The sequence below is a fragment of the Miniopterus schreibersii genome (genome assembly GCF_964146895.1).
Source record: "Miniopterus schreibersii genome assembly, chromosome: X".
Classification (NCBI taxonomy): domain Eukaryota; kingdom Metazoa; phylum Chordata; class Mammalia; order Chiroptera; family Miniopteridae; genus Miniopterus; species Miniopterus schreibersii.
Window position 1 is genome coordinate 69940743 of NC_138104.1, and position 23604 is coordinate 69964346.

Genomic DNA, 23604 nt, shown 5'->3' on the forward strand with positions numbered 1-23604 from the left:
TTTCCTCTCTCTGAAATCAATAAAGATATATTTTTTAAAAATCAAAAAAAAAAAAAAAAGAATTTAGAAAGTGATGAGGTGAACCAAGAAGATAGAGGAAGAATGTTCCAAGCAAAAAGAGTGTCTGGGTTATATATATACTATAATATCTGTAGAAACTTTATTAAATTTATTGCAGTAACATTGGTTAATGATATTATATAAATCTCAACTTTCTAAAATGGCATCTGTATACTCTATTGTGTGCTCACCACCCAAAGCCTACCCTCCTTCTGTCACCATGTATTTGACTCCCTTTACCCTGTTTGTCCTCCTCTCATCTCCTTCCTCTCTGGTAACTACCATTCTGTTGTCTGTATTTATGAGTTTGTTTGTTTTATTAATAGTAGGGGGACCAGTATGGATTCAGTGGAGTGAGTGAGGAAGAGTAGTAAATGTTGAAATAAAAGCAATAAGAACAGGCCAAATTATACGGGATCTTGTAGACCACTGTATTTTGGCTTTCAGTGAGATATATGAAAAACCATTGTAGGGTTGTGAGCTGAAGACTGATGTAATCTAGCTTACATTTTAGCAGTTTCACTCTGGTGACTGTGTAGGCAATAGACTAGAGAAGGCAAAGGTAAAAGTGGGGAGACCAGTTAGCAGGCTACTACAATGATACAGGAATGAGATGACTGTGGCTTGGAGCAGGGTATTAACAGTGGGAATAAGGATTTATTGTCAGACTCTGGATATATGTAAAAGGAAATATGGACAGGATTTGCCAGTGGATTGAATTTGGAGCATGGGAAAGAGAAGACAAAGACAACACCAAGATTTTTGCCTGAGGATCTAGAGTAACTAAAGAGCTATTTATTCTAATGAAGAAAATTGCAGAACTAATTTATTTTTGTTGAAGAATCAAGAGCTGAGATTTTTGACATGTAAAGTAGGAAATGTCTATTAAACATCCAAGTGGAGATGTTGAGTAAGCAGTGGAATATATTATTCTGGAGTTCAGAGGAGGGATCATAGGCTATAGATATTGAGAGTCCCCGCTATATAAAAGGCATTTAAAATCATGAGACTGGATGAGATCAGCTAAACAATGAGTGTAGAGAAGAGAAAAGGACCAAGGATTGAGTCTTGCATTGCTTCAATATTTTGCAACTGGATACTCAAATATCACCAGAGAATACTGAGAAGAAATAACCGGTAAGATAAGAGAAGTATAAAGAGGTGTCCTGGAAGCCAAGTAAAAAAAAAATGTTTCAAGGATAAAGTAGCCAAAGAACATATATGCATAACCCATAAACACAGACAACAGTGTGGTGATGGCCGGAGGGAGGGAGGTGCGAGGGCTGGGTGGAGGTAGGCAAAGGGGGCAGGGAGATGGGGATACCTGTAATAGTGTCAAGAATAAAACAATTTAAAAAATAAACAATACTGAGAGGTCAAGTATGATGAAGACTGATAACTAACGTTTGAAATTAGCAATATAGAAGTGATTGGTAACCTTAACAAGGATAGCTTATTAAAAAGGGTTATCAAGTGAGAGTGAGAATGGAGTGTGTTCTAGATATTGGAGGGTTAATGAGAGAGTAGATAGTATAAAATAGTCATCTAGAAAGTGGGAATAAAAATTTTGTAGCATTGCCAGGCAGCACTAATAACCCTCTGAGGTTAATGGTCATGAATTTGAAGACTAAAATTCAATAGATCAAATCAGTTAACATGGAAACAGAATAAATGGAGAATTGAATTTAGTCAGGTTTAGGAATTTTCCCAGGTAAGTATGATAAATGGAAAGAGAGGCAAAGGAATTAATGGTATATGCCTGGGAGTGATTATAATGATGGACCACGAAATATAAAGTCAAGTAAGAAGAAAAGTAGCCATAAAAAGTAGCAGGGTTAATGGACTGGAGGTCACAGGAGGATGAAGAAAATGTTAGGATTCTGGCATTAGAAGCAGTGAGCAGAAAAGATAAGAATGGTTTGAAAAGGGGATGCTGAAATTGGGATCATGTACATGGTGCAGTTATTTATTAAGGAAAGGCTGGAAAACCAATCTTAAGGCTCAGTTTCCAGAAACAATTGCCTAGGACTAATGCCACAGAACTTGCCTGATAAGAAAAACTGTTGCTCCTGCATTAGATGCCAAGAAATTGACTTTACTGCAACAGCTACTGCTGCCAGCACTGATGCCACTACTTTAATTAAGAACTTGACCTTGCAATCTCTGCCATCCTTCAAAGCCAAGTTCTTTCACTACCACCTATTCCAGAAAAATGAAAACCACACAGTATTACTTTATGCATGTCTTCAATTCCAAATCAAAGTGTCATGTTAGGGCATCTGATCGGTAGACCTAAGTAATATTCCTACATCTTAGTTTCAGTAAAGGCTACAAGTGTGAGTTTTGACTTCAACATTTGAAAGGTAAAATTATAATGTAAGAATTTTCCAACTATAGAAAGACTATTCATTATATGTTGGTCAGACACAAATATGACAAATGTCTGCTGTAGAAGTTTTAGAAATTAAAAACATAATTACCAAAACTTTACCCATTACCCAGTATACTAAAACAAGAATAACTTAGTTGAAGATTAAATACAGAGATTCTCCCAAGATTCAACACACACACACACACACACACACACACACACACACACACAACAACAACAACAGAAAAGGTAAGAAACCTTAAGAGACATACTGATCTTTATGAGAAACCCAGCATCTGTTTAATGAAAGTTCCAGAAAGGGAAAGGAAGAGAAGGGAGACACAAAGATAGAGACAGGGACAGAGAGAAAGAAGAAAAAAAAGAATGTGAGGGAGGGAGGAGAGGAAGGAATCAAAGAAATATGAAACTAAAATTTCCTTAAAGAATGACTCAAGTGTTCACATTTAAAAAGCCCATTGAGTCTCAAGCAGGAATAATGAGAAGAATGACATGTGCCTAGACAGATTTTAGTAAAAAATTTAAGCTTTAAAGTTAAAGAAAATATCATCTTCAAAGCACATTTGTACAGTGCATAAGTTACACATCCCTATGAGGTAGCTCTGCTGGATTACTAACATATCCCTTCACCAAAATAATCTCAAATGGATCAAAGGTTTATTGAAAAAAAATTAAATTATCAAAATATAAGAAATACTAGAAGAAAACATGAGGAGATATGGCACAAAACCTAAATGTCATCCCCATAATGGAAAAGATTGATCAGTTTAAATACGTAACAATTTAAAACATTTGCAAAGCATGAAGTATTATAAATAAAGCTAAAAGGCCAATGACAAAGTGATAAAAAATTAATGTCTATGCCAGAGGTCTAATTGCCTTTATGCTTTAAAAAAATTATTGAATTTATTGGAGTGACATTGGTTAATAAAATTATATAGGTTTCAAGTGTACAATTCTATAACACATCATCTGAATTTCGTATTGTGTGTTCACCACCTCAAGTGAAGTCTCCTTCCATCACCATTTATCCCTCCTTTATCCTCTTCCACCAGCCCTCACCCCCCTCTCCCTCTGGTAATCACCATAATGTTTGTGTCTATGAGGTGTTTTTACTTTTTACTTAATCCCCTCACCTATAACACCCAGCCCCCCAGCCCTGTCCTCTCTGACAACTGTCAGTCTGTTCTCTCTATCTATGAGTCTGTTTCTATTTTGTTTGTTAGTTTATTTTGTTCATAAGCTTCCACATATGAGTGAGATCATATGGTAGTTGTCTTTCTCTGACTGGCTTACTTCACTTAGCATAATGATCTCCAGGTCCATCCATGCTGTCACAAAAGGTAGGATTTCCTTCTTTCTTACCTCTGAGTAGTGTCTCATTGTGTAAATGTATCACATGCTTATATATATTAATATTGATATTTAAATATATATCTTACATATCTGTAATGAAACACAGCTCAATAGAAAAATGGACAAAGAACACAAAAATTTAGTTCTCAAAATGGTATATAAATAACCAATGGTATATAAATAGTTCTCAAAATGAAAAAACGTTAAATCTCTTTTACATTTTACAAAACCCAAGATGAAATTTTCTACTTTTTCAAATGAAGAAGAGGTCAAGAAATTTGATAATATACTTAATAAGAATGAGAAAATAAACATTCTCCTAAAGTCTTGGTGGCCATGTAAATTGGTGCAAGTTTTTTTGAGAACCATTGATAATATCAAACAAAATTAAAATACAAGTATTTTTTGTCCCAAGATTTTCACTTTCGAAATTTATCCTACAGTAGACTAGCACATATATCCAAAAATATAGTAAAAATATTTTTTTTGTAGCGTTGTTTGTAATATAAAAAATCCTGAATGCATACTGAATGTCCATCGGTCAGAGATTACACTTAGGCACTTATGGCCAAGTAAAGAGTGACACATGACAGGAGTCTATTTTCATGAGGACTAAGGAGCCTCCCAAATGCATTCTTTCAAAAAAATAGCTTTGTTGAAATATAATTCACACATAAGAAAACTCACCCACTTAAAGTGAACAATTCAGTAGTTTTTCGTCTATTCAGAGTTGTGCAACCATCACAACTATTTAATACCAGAACATTTTCATCAACCCCAAAAGAAACCACATACTCATTAGCGGTCACTCCAAATTTTCTCTTCTCCCCAGTCCCTGAATTCACTAATCTACTTCCTGTCTTCATGGATTCTCCTATTCTGGACATTTCATATAAATGCAATCACAATATGTGGCCTTTTGTGTCTGGCTTCTTTCACTTATTGTGATGTTTTCAAGGTTCATCCATGTTGTAGCATGAATCAGTACTTTATTCCTTTTTATGGCTGAGTAATATTTCATCGTGTAGCTAGGCAAACTTTTATTTATCCAGTCATCAGGATGGTAGACATTTGGGTTGTTTCTAACTTTTGGCTATTCTGAATAATGCTGTTATAAATATTTGTGCATAGGTTTTTATGGGAACACAGGTTTTCAATTCTTTTGGATATATATTTTTTGGAATGGAATTGCCAAATCATATGATAAATTCATGTTTAACATTTTTAAGAACTTTCAAACTGTTTTCCAAAGTGGCTGCACCATTTTACAATCTTGCCAGCAGTATATGAGGCTTCCAGTTACTCCATATCCCTGTCAACACTTGTTATTCTGTTGTTTTGATTTTAACTATCCTAGTGGGTGTGAAGTGGTATCTAATTGTGTTTTGCTTTGCATTTTCCTGATAACTAATAATGTTGAGCATCTTTTCATGCACACATTGACCATTTCTAGGTCCTCTTTGGATAAATGTTTATTCAAATCCTTTGCCCATTTTTCAATTCAGTTACTTGCTTTAGTTGTTGAGTTGAAAGATTTCTCTGTCTATTGTGGATGCAAGTTCTTTATCAGATATGTGACTTGTGAAAAATTTTCTCCCATTCTGTTGGTTGTATTTTCACTTTCTCGATATGTTTGGCAGCCAAAAGTTTTTATTTTAAAGAAGTACAATTTATCTATTTCTTCGTTTGTCATGTGTGCTTTTGTTATTGTATCTAAGAAGGCTTTGCCTACTACAAGGTCACAAAGTTTCACTCCGATCCTTTCTTCCAAGAATTTTGTAATTTTAGCCCATACATTGGGTCTATGATCCATTATGAGTTAATTTGTGTATATGGTTTGAAGTAGAGGTCCAACTTTATTCTTTTGCTTGTAGCTATCCAGTTGTCCCAGAACCATTTGTTCAAAGACTATTATTTCTCCCATTAAATTGTCCTGACACTGTTCTAATTCATGAACATGAATGCTTTTCAATTTATTTAGTTCTTCTTTAATTTCTTTCAACATTTTAAAATTTTCAGTGTACAAGTCTTGCACTACTCTCGTTAAATTTGAACCTAAGTATTTTATCTTTTATGATGCTATCGTAAATGAATTAGGTTTCTTAATTTCATTTTCAGATAGGACATAGTAGCTAGTGTACAGAAATAAAATTTATTTTGCCATCTATCTCAATATGTGTGTATGTTTGTGTGTGTGTGTGTGTTTTAGAGAAGTTGCTCAGGAAGTTTTCTACAACTAATAATCATGGACTGATGGGTAAGAGTAGTGGAATAAAACAAGTCAGTTGTATTGTTGAGTAGTAATCCACTGTATGAATATAACCACTCCACCACTCATCCCCTCCAATAGGTGCAGAATTTGCAATATATCTGTAAAAATTGTTTGGGTCTTGATGAATTCACAGTCTAGCTAGACAATAAAGAGATCATCAGTGTCTAAAACCCAGAATTATAATTCAAAACAAGCATAAAAAGGTGAAAACAAAAACCCTTTCCAATTTTTTCGTGTTTTATCCCAGTTTCTCTGAATTCCTTTATCTTCACATTTTGCTTTAGTAAAAGCAAAGTTAAGAGTACAATCTTCTCAGTCAGTTGAAAGCTATTTTAGATGCTGTTACCCTTCTCGTTTTTCCTTCCCCTGTAACTTCTCCCTGTTTATTTAGTAGCCATACAATAGACACTAATCCTGCTATAAAGAAGTAGTATGACATGGGAGTTAAGAGTGTGAGCTCTGGAGTCAGGCTACCCAAGTTCAAATTCCATTTATGGCATATATTAGCTATTTGACCTAAGGATACTTACCATTACCTTTCTTGGCCTCAGTTGTCCCATCCCAAAATGGAGATGATTTTAGTGTCTTACTTGGAGGATTTTTTATTAAGGTTATATGTATAAAGTACTTAGAAAAATACAGTGTTAATGCTCAATCAACCCTAGCATGTCATTATTAGTACATGACAATCAATTGGCACATAAGGAGACAGACAAAGTTATCTTCAGCCTGGGAAGTTTTAAAAATAAATAAGTAAAATATCACATTTTAGTCTTAAGGCATCTGTATTCTCTTGAACTATTGGGGGAGTGGGTTCCTAAGAGATTGTATTTTTAAAAATTGGGGACATCAAGAGGAAAGCACCCAGAGGAGATAGTGAAGGACATCAAGAAATCAGAGGAGAGAAATAAGAAAGAGGAGAAATTTAGAAGGAGAAGAAACCAAGGAGGCCAGAGAGAGGAAAGTAGGTGGTTGGGGAGAGGGAGTATAACAATAAGTTTCATAAAGGTAGTGGAGAGGGACGGGAAGGAGGGAGGGAGGCTGACTTTGTAATACCCAGCTAAGAGCTTTGTTGAAGTTTAACAGAAAAGAAACCCTTGTTTGAAAGGAAGAGACTGTCTATATTTAGTACTGGGTAGGATGTCAGTTCTGAAAATAAACTGCTCCCAGAACCGAATGTAATCCTCTTTGCTGTTGTCACCTGTAACAGGCTGTCCTCCCTTGTAGGGGAGTGCAGAACATGGACATATCAGTGACCTCAAAGCTCCTGCCATTCCCAAGCACTTGCCCTGCTTTGTCTCTTTACCTCATTGCTAAGTTTTAAAACATTTCAGTAATATGGAGAAAAATTGGGGGTGACTGCAGGGTAGAAGGGGTCAATGGGGAAAAAGGGGACATCTGTAATACTTTCAACAACAAAGATAAATTTTTAAAAAACAAATTACCCAACCCTTCCTTACCAAAAATATGAAGAAAAAAGTTAAATAACTGAAGAAAGTAATGGGTATGCTGCTATATATGTAAAGCAGGGAAGTGTCATGCTAAGTAAATACCAGAATCCAAACACCACGTGGCCAGATGTTTAATAAAACATTCACCACCACCATGGTACACTTTTAGTACATGAATGTGGACACAGGGGCCCAGCAAGAAGTGTGACAGACCATATGAAAAGATGTACTTGAAGCAAGCACACTCTAAGTGGCCTACGAGGTAAGTTCTGTGGAGATGGCATGCCTGTGCAACTTAAGGCATGCAGACAAGCCAAAGTCAGTGTACATTAGGAAAAGACAGAGATATTTAGATACACACACACACACACACACATTTTGTGCTAGGAAAATATAGGTAATGCCTTGCACTGAAATGGAAAGAAAAAAAAAACAAAACAGGAAAAAAACAGGCATTCTGATGGAAGAAAATATGGCCAGAGTTCCAGACTTCTAACTTCCTTTTTTTAAATCTTTATTATTGAAAGTATTACAGATATCCTCTTTCCCTCCCTCCTGTTGACTCCCTCCACCCCACTCTTGCCCCCTCCCCAGGCCTTCCCCTGCACTATTGATTCACTTTCATTGTTACTCCTCTCTCATATGAACTGTTGCCTCGTAATTATTCTCTCTCTTTCCACCCTAAATCCCTCTCCCAAATGTATACTCCATAGGGCAGCCAGAGTGATCTTTTTAAAATTACAAGTCATATTGTATCACTCCTCTAGACAAAAACCTACAATATCTTCTCAATGCAAAATCGTTAACATGGCCTACAGGACTCCACATGATCCAGCCCTGTGGTAACTGTCTGGTTTCATTTGCTACCAGTCTCCCCTTACTCCTTCCACTCTAGGCATGCTGATCTCCTTGCTCTTCCTAGAACATGCCAAGCACATTCTGGCCTCAGGGATTTGTATATACTGTCCCTCCATGTGGGAATTGCTGCCCCCATACAGCTTTATTGGAGACTCAGCTGAAATGTCACCTAATGAGAGAGACTTTCCATAACCACCATACATAAAATAACAATCTCCTTTACCCTACATCACCTTTGATGGAAAAATGAAGATGATGGGTGGAAATGTTGGATATTTGAGACTAAAGCTAAGAGGTCTGGACTAGAGATGTGGATTTGGGAGTTTCCATTACTCCACGCAAGGAAAATAGTGTCTGTAATGGGCCTAGAGGTAAGAGAAAACATGGTACATTCAAGGGTCATATGGGACTCTTTGAAAATGCAGATTCTCTGGATCTCACCCAATATTTCCTGAGTAAGTATCTTTGGAGGTGAGACTTAGCAATATGTAGATTGATAAAGTTCTACATATGATGCTGATGTGCAGCCCTGGTTGAAAACTACTGTTTGAAAGACACATGTACTTCCACCAAATTACATAGTAATATTCAAATTCCCAAACCAGTATTACTTTAAATACTTTATGCACCTCACTTGACCAATCTGTTGGAATTGATGGTTGATCTTTCAACTTCAAATATTATACTTCCTTAGCTGCCAGGCACCACACACTCATGATTCTCCTCATCCGTTCTGTCTATTTTATAGACTTCTTTCTTACCAATCCTTTAAATACCTGTGCTCTCTGGGGTTTTGACCTCTACCTTTCTGTCAATCTAACATTCTACACACTCTCTCTGGCTAGGCTAATCCATTCACTTGACTTAAATCTGTACACTATGAGTGCCTATATTTCTATTCTTGATCCATATCCTCTTTTAAGCTCAAAACCCGTGTTTCATATTTCCTAAATTACCGTTTAGGTATTACATAGGCATCTCAAACCCAATGTACTCGAAGATTTTTTAAATGTCCCTTCCACATTTCAGTAAATGACACAATTAACATCCCATATCTAATAAGTCACTGTTTATTTGTTCTATATTCTACTGATCATCCACTTTTCCTCATCTACACTGTCCTTATCTTGATTCAAGCCACAATTATCTCTCATCTGATTTAGTGACAGGTTGTATTGCAGTTTATGTATTTACATATTTATCCTACTAGACTGTGAGTAATGAGAGGATAAGACTACTCATTTATTCATTCAGCCAGTTTGCACTGAGGGCCCACTGTATGGCATATTGTGTCACATTCATCTCTGTGTTTCTTCACATCAAGTATATTGCTTTGACATTAAGTAGGTACTCAGTATATGTTTGTTTTATTGAATTACATTGAAGAAGACTATGTTATAGTTGAGAAAATAAGGCCTAGAGATCAGAAATGACCTTCCAAACCCAAACAGCAGGTTAGGATACTAGAATTGACATTGCTTACCCTTGATCTAGCTTTCTTTCCACAGGCCCACATTGTCCCTCCATCCTACAATTCTATACTCACAGGTCATTTTTCTCTCTCTGACTTTTCTATACCATTCTCTTATTATTGGTTATATTGCTCCTATATTTGTTTACCAGCTTCTGTGGGAAAAAAAAATTATCACCTCTCCTATAGGCTTTTGGTTAAGTAACTATATTTCCTTGGCATTGCTTACTTCTGGCATCACCACTGCTGAATCAGGATGCTCATAGGTCAACTTCTCATCTGGTTCTTCTAAAGAGCTTCTCTTGACTTCAATAAAGTATGGATAGAACTGGCCTCATATAGGAACTTACAGGCTCTCATATGGATTTGGGCTCTATTTTGGGAAAAAGAGAATGAGGAAATATTTTCAGAATTTTGCAGAATATATGTTTTATGCAGACGAAATAAGAGAAAATTGGTTATAATTATAGGCTGAGAAAATTTGATATTTGATTTGGTTTGTGGATGAAGATTCTGATAATGATTATTTTAGACACTGAATTGGGCTATCATACAAAGTTGGTTTTTCATGTATAATCTATTTCCACTTGCTACAATTTAAGAAAACCTAAATAAGCTAAGTACATTCCAGGAATATGAATAAAACATGTGGGTGGTGCCTTCTAGAGAAAATTTCTGCTCCTAACTTGTTAAGGTTATGAGTGTAGGATACCCTCTTAGGTTGGCTTATAAAACTTGTTGTTGTAACATCTTTGTATTTTTTTTCATCATGTTATCTCTGCTAGCAATAGTTTTTGTTCATTCTTTTGTCTGTCAAATATTTTCTGAGAATCTTTTCTGCACCAGGCATTATACTGAGTTTGGAAAATTTAGTGATGGTTCTTTTCGCAGCTCATCCCGTCATCCTTTATGTTACCTCTTGGCTTTGTCACATGCTAGTCCCTTGGTTGCAATGTCCTTCTCATCCTTCAAATTTATATTTCCATGTTGCCTTCTCTAAGAAGCATCCCATAACCCCTCCAATATTGGACAAGGTGTATTACCTCTCTGCTCCTTTCTATGGCACTTATCCTTTATTACATTTGTCTATGTTATTTTCCCTACCAAACTATGAGACCCTGGGAAGCAAGGATTCATTTATTAATTATATATTAATAAGTAATATATAATTATTATACAGTTGACCCTTGAACAATGCACCAACCCCCTGCACAGTCAATAATCCATGTATAACTTATGACTCCCCCAAAACTTAAGTTGTCCCTCAGTATCCATGAAGAACATGGTTACTGAAATCCCCGCGGATACCAAAACCCGTGGATGATCAAGTTCCCTATATAAAATGGAATGGAACAATACATATAGTCAGCTCTCCACATCCACAGATGCCCAACCAGGGATCAAATACAGTATAGGTATTTATTGAAAAATTCAATCTGTCTAATGTTAAGAGGAGAGAAGTAGAATATACAGAGTTGGAGAATAACTTGATTGACAGGCAGAGTAATTTAGACTTAATGCCCTAGAAATTAGAAATAAATTTTTTGAATAAAGTAATAAAGTGTGAAAATAAGCCACATTTAAGGAAGATATATTTAGCATATATCTGTTCAAATTTAAAGCTGGACTTTAAGAAATAGAAGGATTTCAAACTGAAATAATCTCTTGCCTCTCCTATAGGCTACACTAGGGTGAGAAAAAGTTCTTAATATTCACATCTACTGTTCATTGAGCACTTACTATATTCCAGACACATGATATACCTTTTAAATGCAAGACTTTATTCAATCTACAGGAAATAGCACAAATCTATGATGTAGGCATCTCCATTTTAAAGATGAAGAAACAGGTTCAGAGAGATGAATTGAGTTGCCCAAAGTCAGACAGTTCATAAAGTGAGAAACAAAAATTTGAACTCTGGTCTGTTTGACCTGAATCTAGTAAGCACAGTGCTTGGCACAAAGTTGATGTGCAATAAATACCTGCTAAAAATGGGTGGATAAATATATCAGTAAATCTATCTTCTTCGGTGGATGAATTTACAGATTAGCTTTAATGGTTTTCATGATCTTGATAAGTTCAAGTCAATGTTAAGAGTAAGGAAGAGGTTTCAGCCACAGAAGAAAAGAATTTACAAAGGAAAACCTTTTGACTCTGGAAATTCTGATTGGAAAGAGATCTGAATTTGACTAGATATTACATATATAAGGTATATATATGTTATATATATACACTCACACATACATACACATCAACAGAACAGTTTGGAACAACTTTGACCCGCACGTACTCACATGCACATGCAAACCCACATAAACATTCATGTTTTAATCTCGTGTTTTCTTTACCCTCCTGAGAGGGTGTAAATAGAATATTAGAGCTAAAAGGTATCTTAGCAATTACATAATCAGATCACCTCATGTATGTAGAAATTGAGGCACTGGAGGTAAAGTAAATTGCAAAGGTCACACAAGGAATTAGAGTAAGATTAAGAATCTGAGTTTCCTGACTCACAGGTTTGTTTTACTCTTAACTGTCACCATTTACCTTCTCAATTTTATCGATGGGATAACCAAAGCATCCTAAGAATGTTGATGGTCAAGCTCCTGCTACTTGTCCATTGAAGCAGGACTTGAAATCAGATCTCTTTTATTTTAAATATGAGACTTGCTTTCATCTAAGTGCTTCTGTCTGGATGCCCAGAAGGAAGACCCCTTCCTACTGAATTAAATAGTGACCTGAGAATAACTTAAAAAACCTTCATCCTTTGATTTAAAAGAAAATGACCAAAGTTACTTTCTTTCTGGAAGCCTGGCAGTCCTAAGGAAGCTCCCTAGAAGCAAGGATTCTGTCTTCCTTATTGAATCCACAACACTTTGCACAAAGAAAGGCACTCAAAAAATATTTGTTGGATATATGACATACTAAAGGCAGAAAGGGAAAGTAGGTTGTTAATGGCTTCTCAATGGATGACGGATGGATAATCTTTATTAGTGCTGAAAAAGTGGGAATGAATGTAGAAAAGAGGTAGAGAAACCCTTAAACAAAGGAGAAACTCTGTCTACGTCTGATTGAAGCTGCAATCACTCAGCAAGGGCTGAGTGGCTTGGTAGGACTGTGGTTGGCAGAGATATTTAAATAAAGCCTCCTTAAAATTGTTACTCTCCACCCTGCCCCCATTCCCCTTTAAATTCTGTTTCAGTCATTACCCAGGGACCGGATACAGAGATTCCTATGGGGAGTTCTAATGGGTCGATTCAATTTCAACTGGATGACGCCACTTAGCCAAGCATTAAGAGCTACAGCTCCGGGAAAACAAACGAGAGAGGGAGAGAAAAAAATTATAACAAGGAGCAATAAATCCCTTCCCTCCCATCCTCCCCTATAACCCATTCACAAGACCTCCAGAAATCATCTACATTCACAAAATAGCCAGCTAGCCGAGCTGAACACACTGCATTCTCACTTCCCTTCCCCCCCTCTCTGCAGATTATATACCAAACACACCCTGAGCTATATAAATAATCACACACTATCGGTATCTATTGCTCTGTTGAGATACCCTGTGTCTACAACTGCAGTTTCTGCTGCTTCGGTTCATCTGTCAGATTGGAGGAGACAGAGGCGGAGGTAGAGGCGGAGGCAAAAGAGGAGGGGGAGGAGGTAAAGGAGGAGGAAGGGGAGGAGGGAAGGGGGAGGGGAAGAGGAGGGGAAGGAAAAAGCTGGAGGAGGAGGGGAAAAAGAAAGAGGAGGAGGGGGAGAAGGGGGAGGAGAAAGAGGCGGAGGAGTTGGAGGAGGAGAAATAGGAGAAGGAGGAGGAGAAAGAAGAGGAGGAGGTGAACAACTTACCCTGCTGAGCTTTCTTTGGGGAATACGTGCATCAAGATTTAGATCTGCAAGGAAAATCTATACAAAGTATCTGCCACTACAGGTCTGACTCTCCTCCCCCCGCCACCGTTTTTTTTTTTTCCTTTCCGTTTTCTCTGCTGTGTCAGAAAGACCGAGACAGAACTATCTCTGTTTCTGGCTCCACTGCCGGTGAAGGAGTTTTCATTCAAGACTTTCTGAAAAGAGGTGGAGAAACCTAAAGACTCAGGAGAAGAGGTCCTTTGAACCAGATGGGGCATTAATTCTTCTGCTTTTCTCAGCATGGATAGATCCTTTCCTCAAGGTAAGCCATACCGATTAGCTCTTAAGGACCCCAGAATTCTTTCTATGCACAGATTGCCATTCATTCCAGCCATCGTCTCTGTGTGTGTTCGTGTGTATGTGCGTGTGCGCGCGCGTGTGTGCACGCGCACAAAAGCAAGCGCGTGGGTAAAATGAAATGAAAACCATTTAAATGAGATTTAAATGAATCAGCTCTTGCAGAACACTGTTCTTACTGGATATTTATAAATCAAAATGGAACTTCAAAATAACCCTTTTGTAGCCAAATGTCAATTACATTTCTAGCCTGTTGACCTTTCAATGCATTTTGGTGCTTGCTTAAACCCCTTATAGCGCAGCCTAACCACGCAAACTGAGGATGTAGGGAGAGCCCATGCTGAGGCCAGTCTGGCTGCCCAGCGGGGATCCTGTCAGCTCGGGGCTAGTCAGCTATTGGCTCACAAGTCTGGGCTGTGCATCGTTCAGATTTCATCACATCACCTTGCCCTGGGTAGAAATGGCGCAAGCTGACACGGCATAACCCCCTACTTACATTGAGTCAGAGCAATGATTTAGAAATCTCTGGATCCATGCCTGGGTGTATGTGCACATGTCTCTATGTGGCATATGGAAATTTTGTCAAAAGTGAGAACCTGTGACCATGTCTAGTTAGCCAATAGGCATTTGATAAGACCTAGGGCAGTAATTTACACTCCTTTCCATTCTTCTGATTATAATTATCACTCACCTCTGCATGCTGCAAACCAAGTTGGATGAACAGAAAACAGACCTTGAACTCTTAAACAGAAAATCTATTTTGAAATGCAAACTACTGTTGCTTTTCTGGGTACATTAAAACTTCGCTGTAACATAATGGGCTATCACATGAATTTAGATATACCAGGTGTTAAATCATGTTCCCAACAAGTTAGCAGCATACATACATACATACAAATAAGGTACAAACTAACAGTTTCTCCATAAGGAAGCATTAGTCTTTTCCCCCTGTACCTCTAAATAAACATTTACTAAGACTTTATTGTCATATTCTACACATTGTGTGTGTGTGTATGCTCTGTTTTTTGGTCTCTCTAGCTGTGAAACAATCAAGAGTGACTTATATTTGGAAGTATTTTATACAGAGTTGAAGAGCTGAGTAGTGAGAAAGTAAAGAATTTAAAGGAAAGGAGACTAATTCTTCACCAAATACCTTTGAGACAGAAAAATGCAACCTAAAAACCCAGCATAAAAATTTTAGAGCATCAGGACAAGAAGGGGATTTAAAAACCTTCCTTTCATATCCCCTCATTTTGCAGATGAAGAAACTGAGGCCTCGAACAAAAATCACTTGCCCATAGTCACACAGCAAAGTAGAACTAGAGTTAGGACTAGAACTTAAGTTTCTTGTCTCCTATGACATGATTTGTGGCTCAAAGAAAGATTTTTACTTCTTAAATGTACAACTATCATTTTCTTGAGGATTAGAAGTGTGTGAATTCATTTGATACTATCATTTTTCCTGTATTGCTCATCATTAAAACACCTAGATCTTTAAAAATGCAAGGTCTTAAAACTACAAGACTCCCTGGTTTGAAATAAATTGCTATGACTCTTAATGAAACTATTAAAGTAATGAATAGGACTAGGGTAGCAAAGTGACAAGTTAAGAGTTAAATGTGGTGAGAACCTGGCAGCTCCAGCAAGATGTATGCGGTAGGAGGGAGGCCCAGCCAGTGGCTGAGAGGTTAGTAATGTAAACTATATACAACTTGGTATTTGTAAGGGGGGAAGTGCTGTGATAGAGATGCAAATGCTTTTGCACAGAGAGGGATTTTTAGAGAGCAGACTTTGGAACAGTAGAACTAAGAAAACATATAAAGCCATAGCAGAAATTCCCCCTATGTTTGCTTTCAGTTATTCTGAGAAGGAGTGTATATAACAGCAGAGCACAGAAAGAAGCAACACACCCCAGAGCCGTTACACAGTAAGGTACAAAACAGCATTGAACCCATGGGAGTGGGAGAAAACAGGAGCTAGGCTCTCCATCTTCTCCTCTCCCTTCTTCTTTGAAATCGAGATTGAGTCATATTGTATCAGAAAGGATTTATCATAGAAATCAGAACTGTCTTAAGGTGTGTTAACATAGAAGGGCTTTAGATAGGAAAGTTTTCAACTTTAGTCCCAACATGGCAGATTTTAGGTTCCAGGGAAAAAGTACACTTTTCTTTCATTAACAAACAGTATTTCTTGAATGGATTTAGCTTTCTCGTCCCTAAATTGACATAAGAAAAGAAATTTCTGTTTAGGTTGAACATAGCAAATTTCAGGGCTACAGAAAAACTGTTGAGAAAGCTATGAGCACCTGGCCAGAGGGACTGTGATGGGAGTGGGTTTACAATGCATCATTCATTACTGCAGAGGCACTACGTGACAGAAATCACTAGATCCCATCAATGTGCAGCCAAGACTTTTAATCACCTTGGCTCCTATTTAATAATATGTGATATGTATATTCTGTCTCTCATTTAATAGAATATGAATTGACCAACAGCACAGTTTCTTAACTGTTGCTGCTCACAATGAATGGCCCTTTAATGGGTGGATTTCTAAATCATAAACATGCACGTAGTAGTAGTTTTTCACCTAATCTGTGTACTACAACAGTCTCTCGCCTATTCCTTTCTCAACACTTTTTCCCCCTCTCTTACCTTCCCCTACAGTATCTATTTCAGTTCATCCTGTTAGCCAGATCGGATTCAGCACGTCCAGAATGGCAATTTATTGTCATCCAATCCTGTTTTATCCTACTCAACACCCTGATTTTACCCAGGTCCTACTGCCCACCATATTGCAGATCTTCCACAGTCCATTCTAATAAAAGGTTTTACAGGGCAAGAAGAAACTTTCTGAATTCATCCTGTCAATTCCATTACTTGTAATCAAGACAGTAGTACCTCATCATCCCAGACTGGTGCCCAAAGCTTCCTGTAATCCTTCGACCAAGCTTCTCAATTCCTCAGCTTTGCAGCAATCTAATCAATATCCAAATACACCTTCTCAACCTAAACACCATGTGTCTTTCTTCTGCCAAGACAGGATCCGTTTTGAACACGGTTCTAAGTCATTTCTATCATGACCTATATTCTTCCAAGCTTAGCTTTCAACCTTCTGAGCATGTCCCTGAGATACCTGGTGACATCCCCAGAATCCCATATGATTATTTCCTGTATCATTGAGACCTTGTATGCCTTCCTTTGAGTCATTGATCCTTGGAATTTTTAAGATGTTTTGAATCTAGTTCTCTTTGGGAAACCAATGAGTCTAATGTATCCAGAGTGTATGTTGTTCTTCCAGTGTAAAGGGCTTGAAGGGTCCCACACATTCTTTATTTGATCAATGGTGAATACATCTATTTTTATCAGTTTTCAAAAGACTCTTCACAATCCAAAGCTCCTACCTCCACATACCCCACAAGTCAACTGAACAATATATCCTTGTTTATTTGAGTGTTCAAATAAAAACTACTTGTTCTTTTATAATGCTGAGTTTATGAATCTTATTAAAGATACAACAAGGTAGAGGTGGGAGGCTTCAGGAGGCTATGCGTCCAAGTAAATAAAAGAGACATTTTGCTTTTGAATGCCCAAATGTATAAACAAAGGCATGTTGTTTAGTTTACCTTCAAGGATTGAAGATGTAGAAGGTGTAGAGGAAGATAATTCTTTTGTCAAATTATGTAGTTTTATAATCATAAGCAATAATGTGGCACAGTCCTTCAGAATTATCTAGTCCATCCTTATAATTATATAAATAGTGAAACTATGGCCCAAGCAAAGCAAGTGATTTGACAAAAGTTTTATAGATATTTGAGTCTTAGACTCTCCATAGTGTTTATCTGCATTCTCTGTGCTGTGTTAAATAACACCAAAACAACTTGCTAAACAGTGGAATTATAGTCAGACTGGTTTTGTGATGTTATGTGCCAGAAACGTTATTTTTAACCAAATTAAATCTTCTTTTCAAAAAATGAACAGATGTAAATTCAACTAAACAGGTTTGCATGGAGATATAGCCTAAAAAGGCAATGAGTCTGGTCATATTATTAGCCACTGAGTCCTTTATGAACTGCATCCTTGTTTTTCTTGTTATTGAACTTTGGCCACATTTCAGTGTCATGCTTACTTGCTTATGGAAACGTAATCAAGCACTATCCTCTCTCACTTGTTCATTTCTATTACTCATTCAAGCTTTTCATCCCATACAGTAGTGTGAGTAATCAATCTATTTTGAGACTGCCTGAAATCTGATGGATTTCAAATATGTACTTTATTCATACTGTTGTTTCCTAGGTCCTAGTGCCTCCAGGATGACTCTTGGATTTATGTTTAAGTTTCCGTGTTATACCTTTTTGGCTGTTCAGTCTTCCAGGTGGTGCAATACAGTAATCTACTATGTGTACAATATTTTCCTCATGGTCACCATTATCAATACTAGGCTCAACCAAATCCTTCGGGGAATAACCACCAATTCTCCTTCATTGTGGTAAAATGGAGATACAAGCATATGCTTTCTTAGCTTAAATCTGGTTTAAGAACATTGCTGTTCCTTAAGAAAGCCAATTTATTGTATTGTGTTAGGTAAAGACAGAGAAAAGGACTCCAAGCAGATTCTGCCAAGTAAATCCCATCAATAAAAACTTGATTTCAGGTGGTAATGAGTACAATTGTAGGTGATATTTAAAATAATTCAGGGCTCATCTTGTATGATTCTTTCAGCCCCATTGTTACTTCCATGTATAAAAAAGTTTGATTCTGGAGCCACACTGTCATTTAGAAAGAATTATCTCCTCAATAAGTTAAGTCAGCCTATAAGATGAGGAAAACTGCAGAATGATTAGTCTCGGCATCCTTGCACTCTTGGGAAGTCATTTTTCCTATTATTCCACAGATAGCCTACTCTCTGCCCTCTGTGTCTTTGCCACATCTCTGCCATTATTGCATCTTGCTTGCTTGCCTATATACATTGAATTAAGCAATGTCCTTTCTCACCTGTTTATTTATGCTTATCACAACTGCTCACGGAAGAGCTTTGAGGCTTTCTCTTTTACATCAGCATTGCTTCAGGAAGTTGCCTTTATGTTTGAAATTAGGGTTAATTTTTATTAGAATTTTGATGCTCAAGGCCTTGTTTTCTCTGTTAGCAAACATCCAAATAAGCTAGCTGCTCCTATTACCCTAGTCATATGATGGAATACAAAAGATCTGATTTTAGCTCCCAACATGCTTTATAGCCTGGATGGGATGACCAGACTCTCCTGTAAAGAGGTAGGTGAGGTCATTACAGAATAAATGTGTAACATGAAATCTACCATAAAGTGATCCAAGGTAGTGGCAGTGATAGGGCCTGAGCTTTGTAGGTTCCCTGCAAAGTAGTCATGTCTGTGTGTTCTCATTGTTTCCATTTCTTCTCTCCTAGGATTTTCTGATGTTCCCTAAGGTCTATGTAACTACAAGGGCTCTTTATCACCATAAGTGCCACCCTGACCCAAAGCCACTCAGAACTCAAGAATCAAGGCAAAATGGATGCTGCAGTGACAGATGACTTCCAACAAATTCTGCCTATTGAACAGCTGCGCTCTACTCATGCTAGCAATGATTATGTGGACCGGCCTCCAGCCCCCTGTAAACAGGCCCTCTCCAGCCCTTCTCTTATTGTGCAATCCCACAAGTCTGATTGGTCCTTGGCTACCATGCCTACTGCTCTTCCCCGCAGTCTCAGCCAGTGCCATCAATTGCAGCCCTTGCCTCAGCATCTGAGCCAATCTAGCATTGCCAGCTCAATGTCCCATAGCACCACTGCCTCTGATCAAAGGCTCTTGGCCAGCATTACACCCTCACCTTCAGGCCAGTCCATCATCAGAACCCAGCCTGGAACAGGGGCCCACCCAAAGGCTGATGGTGCTCTGAAGGGAGAAGCTGAGCAATCTGCAGTGCACCCCAGTGAGCACCTCTTCATCTGTGAGGAGTGTGGGCGCTGCAAATGTGTCCTCTGCACAGCATCTCGCCCTCTCCCTTCCTGCTGGCTATGCAACCAGCGTTGCCTTTGCTCTGCTGAGAGCCTCCTCGATTATGGCACTTGTCTCTGCTGTGTTAAGGGCCTCTTCTACCACTGCTCCACTGATGATGAAGACAACTGCGCTGATGAGCCCTGCTCCTGTGGGCCTAGCTCTTGCTTTGTCCGCTGGGCAGCCATGAGCCTCATCTCCCTCTTCTTACCCTGCCTGTGCTGCTACCTGCCTACCCGTGGATGCCTCCATCTGTGCCAGCAGGGCTATGATAGCCTCAGGCGACCAGGCTGCCGCTGTAAGAGGCACACCAACACTGTGTGCAGAAAAATCTCTTCTGGTAGTGCGCCCTTTCCCAAGGCCCAGGAGAAGTCTGTATGACCTTCCCACAAAATGGATCCAGAGCTTTCTCCTTCTAGCCCCCATAAGTAAATCATAGGCCTCATCTTTGAAGAGGGTAAGGAGGAGTAAAGCAGCCAAAGTTAGGGCCTCACCAGTTTTGTTCCTGCAGTGTCAGGGGAATGGCCAAGTACATCCTGGTGCAGGATGCCTTGTTCTTTCTCACAGTATCTACCCCACTCTTCTTCAACCTTTTTGCACCCCGCCCTCTCAGCCCTTACGGCTGTCATGGCAAATTCAGGTGATACATAGGCATGAGATTTGAACACTGAGGACTGACAGAGCCAGCAACGTGGAGGTTTAGGGGCTCCCCAGTGTAAAGCCTCTCGATGCAGGCTCTGAGCGTCACTCTGCTTTCCACAGTGCCTTTGGAAGCTTTCTTCTCAGATGGTTTTCACAGGCCCATGTGGAACAATATTCAATATTGCAGGGAATCTGACTGATCCCTTCTCCCTGTTGAGTGCCCTTCTCTTCTTTAGTCTTCTTTTTCTCCTCTCTCCTCTTCTTTCATTACTCTGTTCTGTTCTCCACTCTTCATTCTCACCGACTCTACTTTTCCTTTTCCTCTTTTCTTTCTCTCTCCCTTCTTTTTATTCCTTCCCTCCTTCTCTCTCAGACTAATCCTTTCCTTGCCTGTATTTCTATATTGTTTGATCTACTTTTGCTCTTTCTACCTGTCCCTTTTTCTCTCTCTAACGTGTCCAAAAGTGCTGTTTTTCTGTAGGTGTTTCCTTTGACGCCAAACTTTGCTATGCTATACTATTTTACTAATTTTTATTAAGGGAAATGGATTACTGTAATGAACTGATCACTAGCAATAGTCTATATCCTGATGTGTGTGTGTGCTCATAACCACACTTACCTGTTTGTGAGCCTATGAAGCAAAATTATCTTACATTTCCAGGTTTAATTAGTTGGAGTTTTACTCCCTTTCCCAATAATGAACTTATAGTACTGACAGATTCCAGTAGCATGCTGAGTAGGATAGTAAATCAGGATGCTCATAACTTTGTATGTCTGACCCAAGTGCCAAAGGCAGACGTGCTTTATAGCTAAATGAACAAAGCAAAGGATATTAAAGAGGTCTGTTCTCTCTTAGAAGCTAACTGCCCTGAGACTGCATGGCTCAGGCCTTAATAATGGACATCAAAAGTCATAAAACTCTAGAGCTGGAAGGAATCTTAACAGTTAATCCAGTTTAATGCCCTTATTTTACAGATGGGAAAACTGAGACCTGGAGATAGGAAGGGATTTGCTCAAGGCCACACACTGAGTTAATAGCAGACTTGGGACTGGAATGCAGGCCTTCTGACTCCTAGTTTAATATTCTCTACCCTGTATCACATTAAGTCATGGGACTTTTTTCCTAGGGCTCTATTAACAATGACAGAAAGCCATTCCTGTTCAATTTTCAGGAACCATGCCAAGTTAGTGTGGTGGTCTTTATGCAGTGCACGGTGGGTAGCTAATTAACTATCAGGTGTTGAGGCTGCCCCCAGTGGACATCACCTTTGGCTCTGTCATCTTGTAGAAGTTCGTGCGGAAAAGTAAAGAAAATTTAAGGAAGCCCTAACCAAGCTGTATCTTCGCCATTGCACCTACCTTTTGGTGCACACACTGTGCTTGCTCCTGGCTTTGTCTGCCTTGGCAGTTGCCTGAGAACCTAAATTTCAGCAACAGTGGAAAACTGAGATGAAAGACGTATAATGCAGAGAACTGACTTCTCTTTTTAGAAATACCAAGAGCCTGTGCTGTGAATACCTTTCAATGGGAAAAGGCTGCAGTGGTGATGGCAGGCTCCTAAAGACTGATGCTAAAAGATGCAAGAATTAGATACAGTTTCCCTCTGTAAGTGAATCCAACACTACAGAATTCAGAGATTGAGGGCACTTGCTTGAATGAAGGTGCTCCAACTTAGTTTAAGACTTCCAGACTCTGACTTTATATATCATCTCTTTTAAAGTGTGCATGGATGTGTATTGCAGGGTGGAGAGGTGGGGAGAAATGTAGTCATACACAGGGGGAAGAAAAAGAAGGGAACAGCCACATCCCTTTGTTGGATGTGTACTATAGAAATATGCGCCACTCAGTCTTTGTTGGTTTTGAATCTTCCTGAAGTGTACTGACATTTGGGCTGCGCACAGCTCCACACCTTCACTTTCACCTCCTCTTCTAGAATTGCTTTGCTCTATTTTTGTATATATAAATATGTTATGATGATTATTAATAATGTTAATGATATTGCTGCAAATGGTGCCATATATAAGGTTTGGCTTCTTGGAAAATTTATAAACCCAAACCAATATCTGTAACCTCTTATGTTGCTTTCAGATCCTTTAAGTACTTTTTTTTAATCTTATAAATTTGCCTGATTCAACTTTGAACTTATATACCCCTAAAAGCTGTGCCCAGTTCTCTGGGTCAAGCTGGATGGTGATGAGTAGCAACACACACTTCTCTCTGCTTCTGCCTGAAATTTGCTTAGAGCTGAGATATATAAGGATTCTATGACACTAGTGCATTGTTCCTGGAGCTAAAGTTATTCTATGGATGTTTGCTTTTTAGTTTCAGGGCCCAAAATAACACAAGTCCCTCCTCCTTAATAGCTCCTTGATAACCCAATCCTGCAGTCCTTGCTCAGGCAAATTGTGCACTGCCAGAGGGGCCCTGGGCTCTGCCATATACCCAGATGAGCTCTTCTCAGTGTGTTTCTAAATGGCCTTACACTTGGTAGAAGAAACTGAAGGGTTACTCAAATGTAGATGCAATCTGCAATCTGCTGCTGAGTCAGGGCTTTCACTTGTGTCCAAGTTGGCCTGATGTGGACTGCATCTGGTTTACGTATAGATGGGTCCTGTTGGGGTACGTGCACAGACGTGTGAGTGAGTGTGCATATGTATCCCTTCTGTGAGATTATATATATGTATATATATATATATATATGTGTATATATATATATATATATAATCTTTGTAAATATATATATTCACACATCTCTATATATTTTAATGTATTGCACATGTATATTTAAAATATATACGAAAGAACTCTAAATCCTGCAGAGAGGCTCTGTTTTCATTATTTTTCGACTTTGTGTCATGTACTGTATAAACAAGAATATTTAAAGGGTGTTTC

General features: G+C 38.4%; 1 protein-coding gene across 1 annotated transcript in view; it reads left to right on the plus strand.

The window, feature by feature from the left end:
* The window catches only part of SPRY3 (sprouty RTK signaling antagonist 3), an 86750-nt gene extending 63379 nt beyond the window's left edge, over positions 1 to 23371 (plus strand). Inside the window, exons 2-3 of the mRNA XM_081124890.1 lie at positions 13857 to 14028; positions 19482 to 23371. Coding sequence (XP_080981016.1) covers positions 19585 to 20451 — 867 coding nt within the window. The 5' untranslated portion in view covers positions 13857 to 14028; positions 19482 to 19584 and the 3' untranslated portion in view covers positions 20452 to 23371. The remainder of the gene's footprint in view (positions 1 to 13856; positions 14029 to 19481) is intronic.
* The last annotated feature ends 233 nt before the right edge of the window (positions 23372 to 23604 follow it).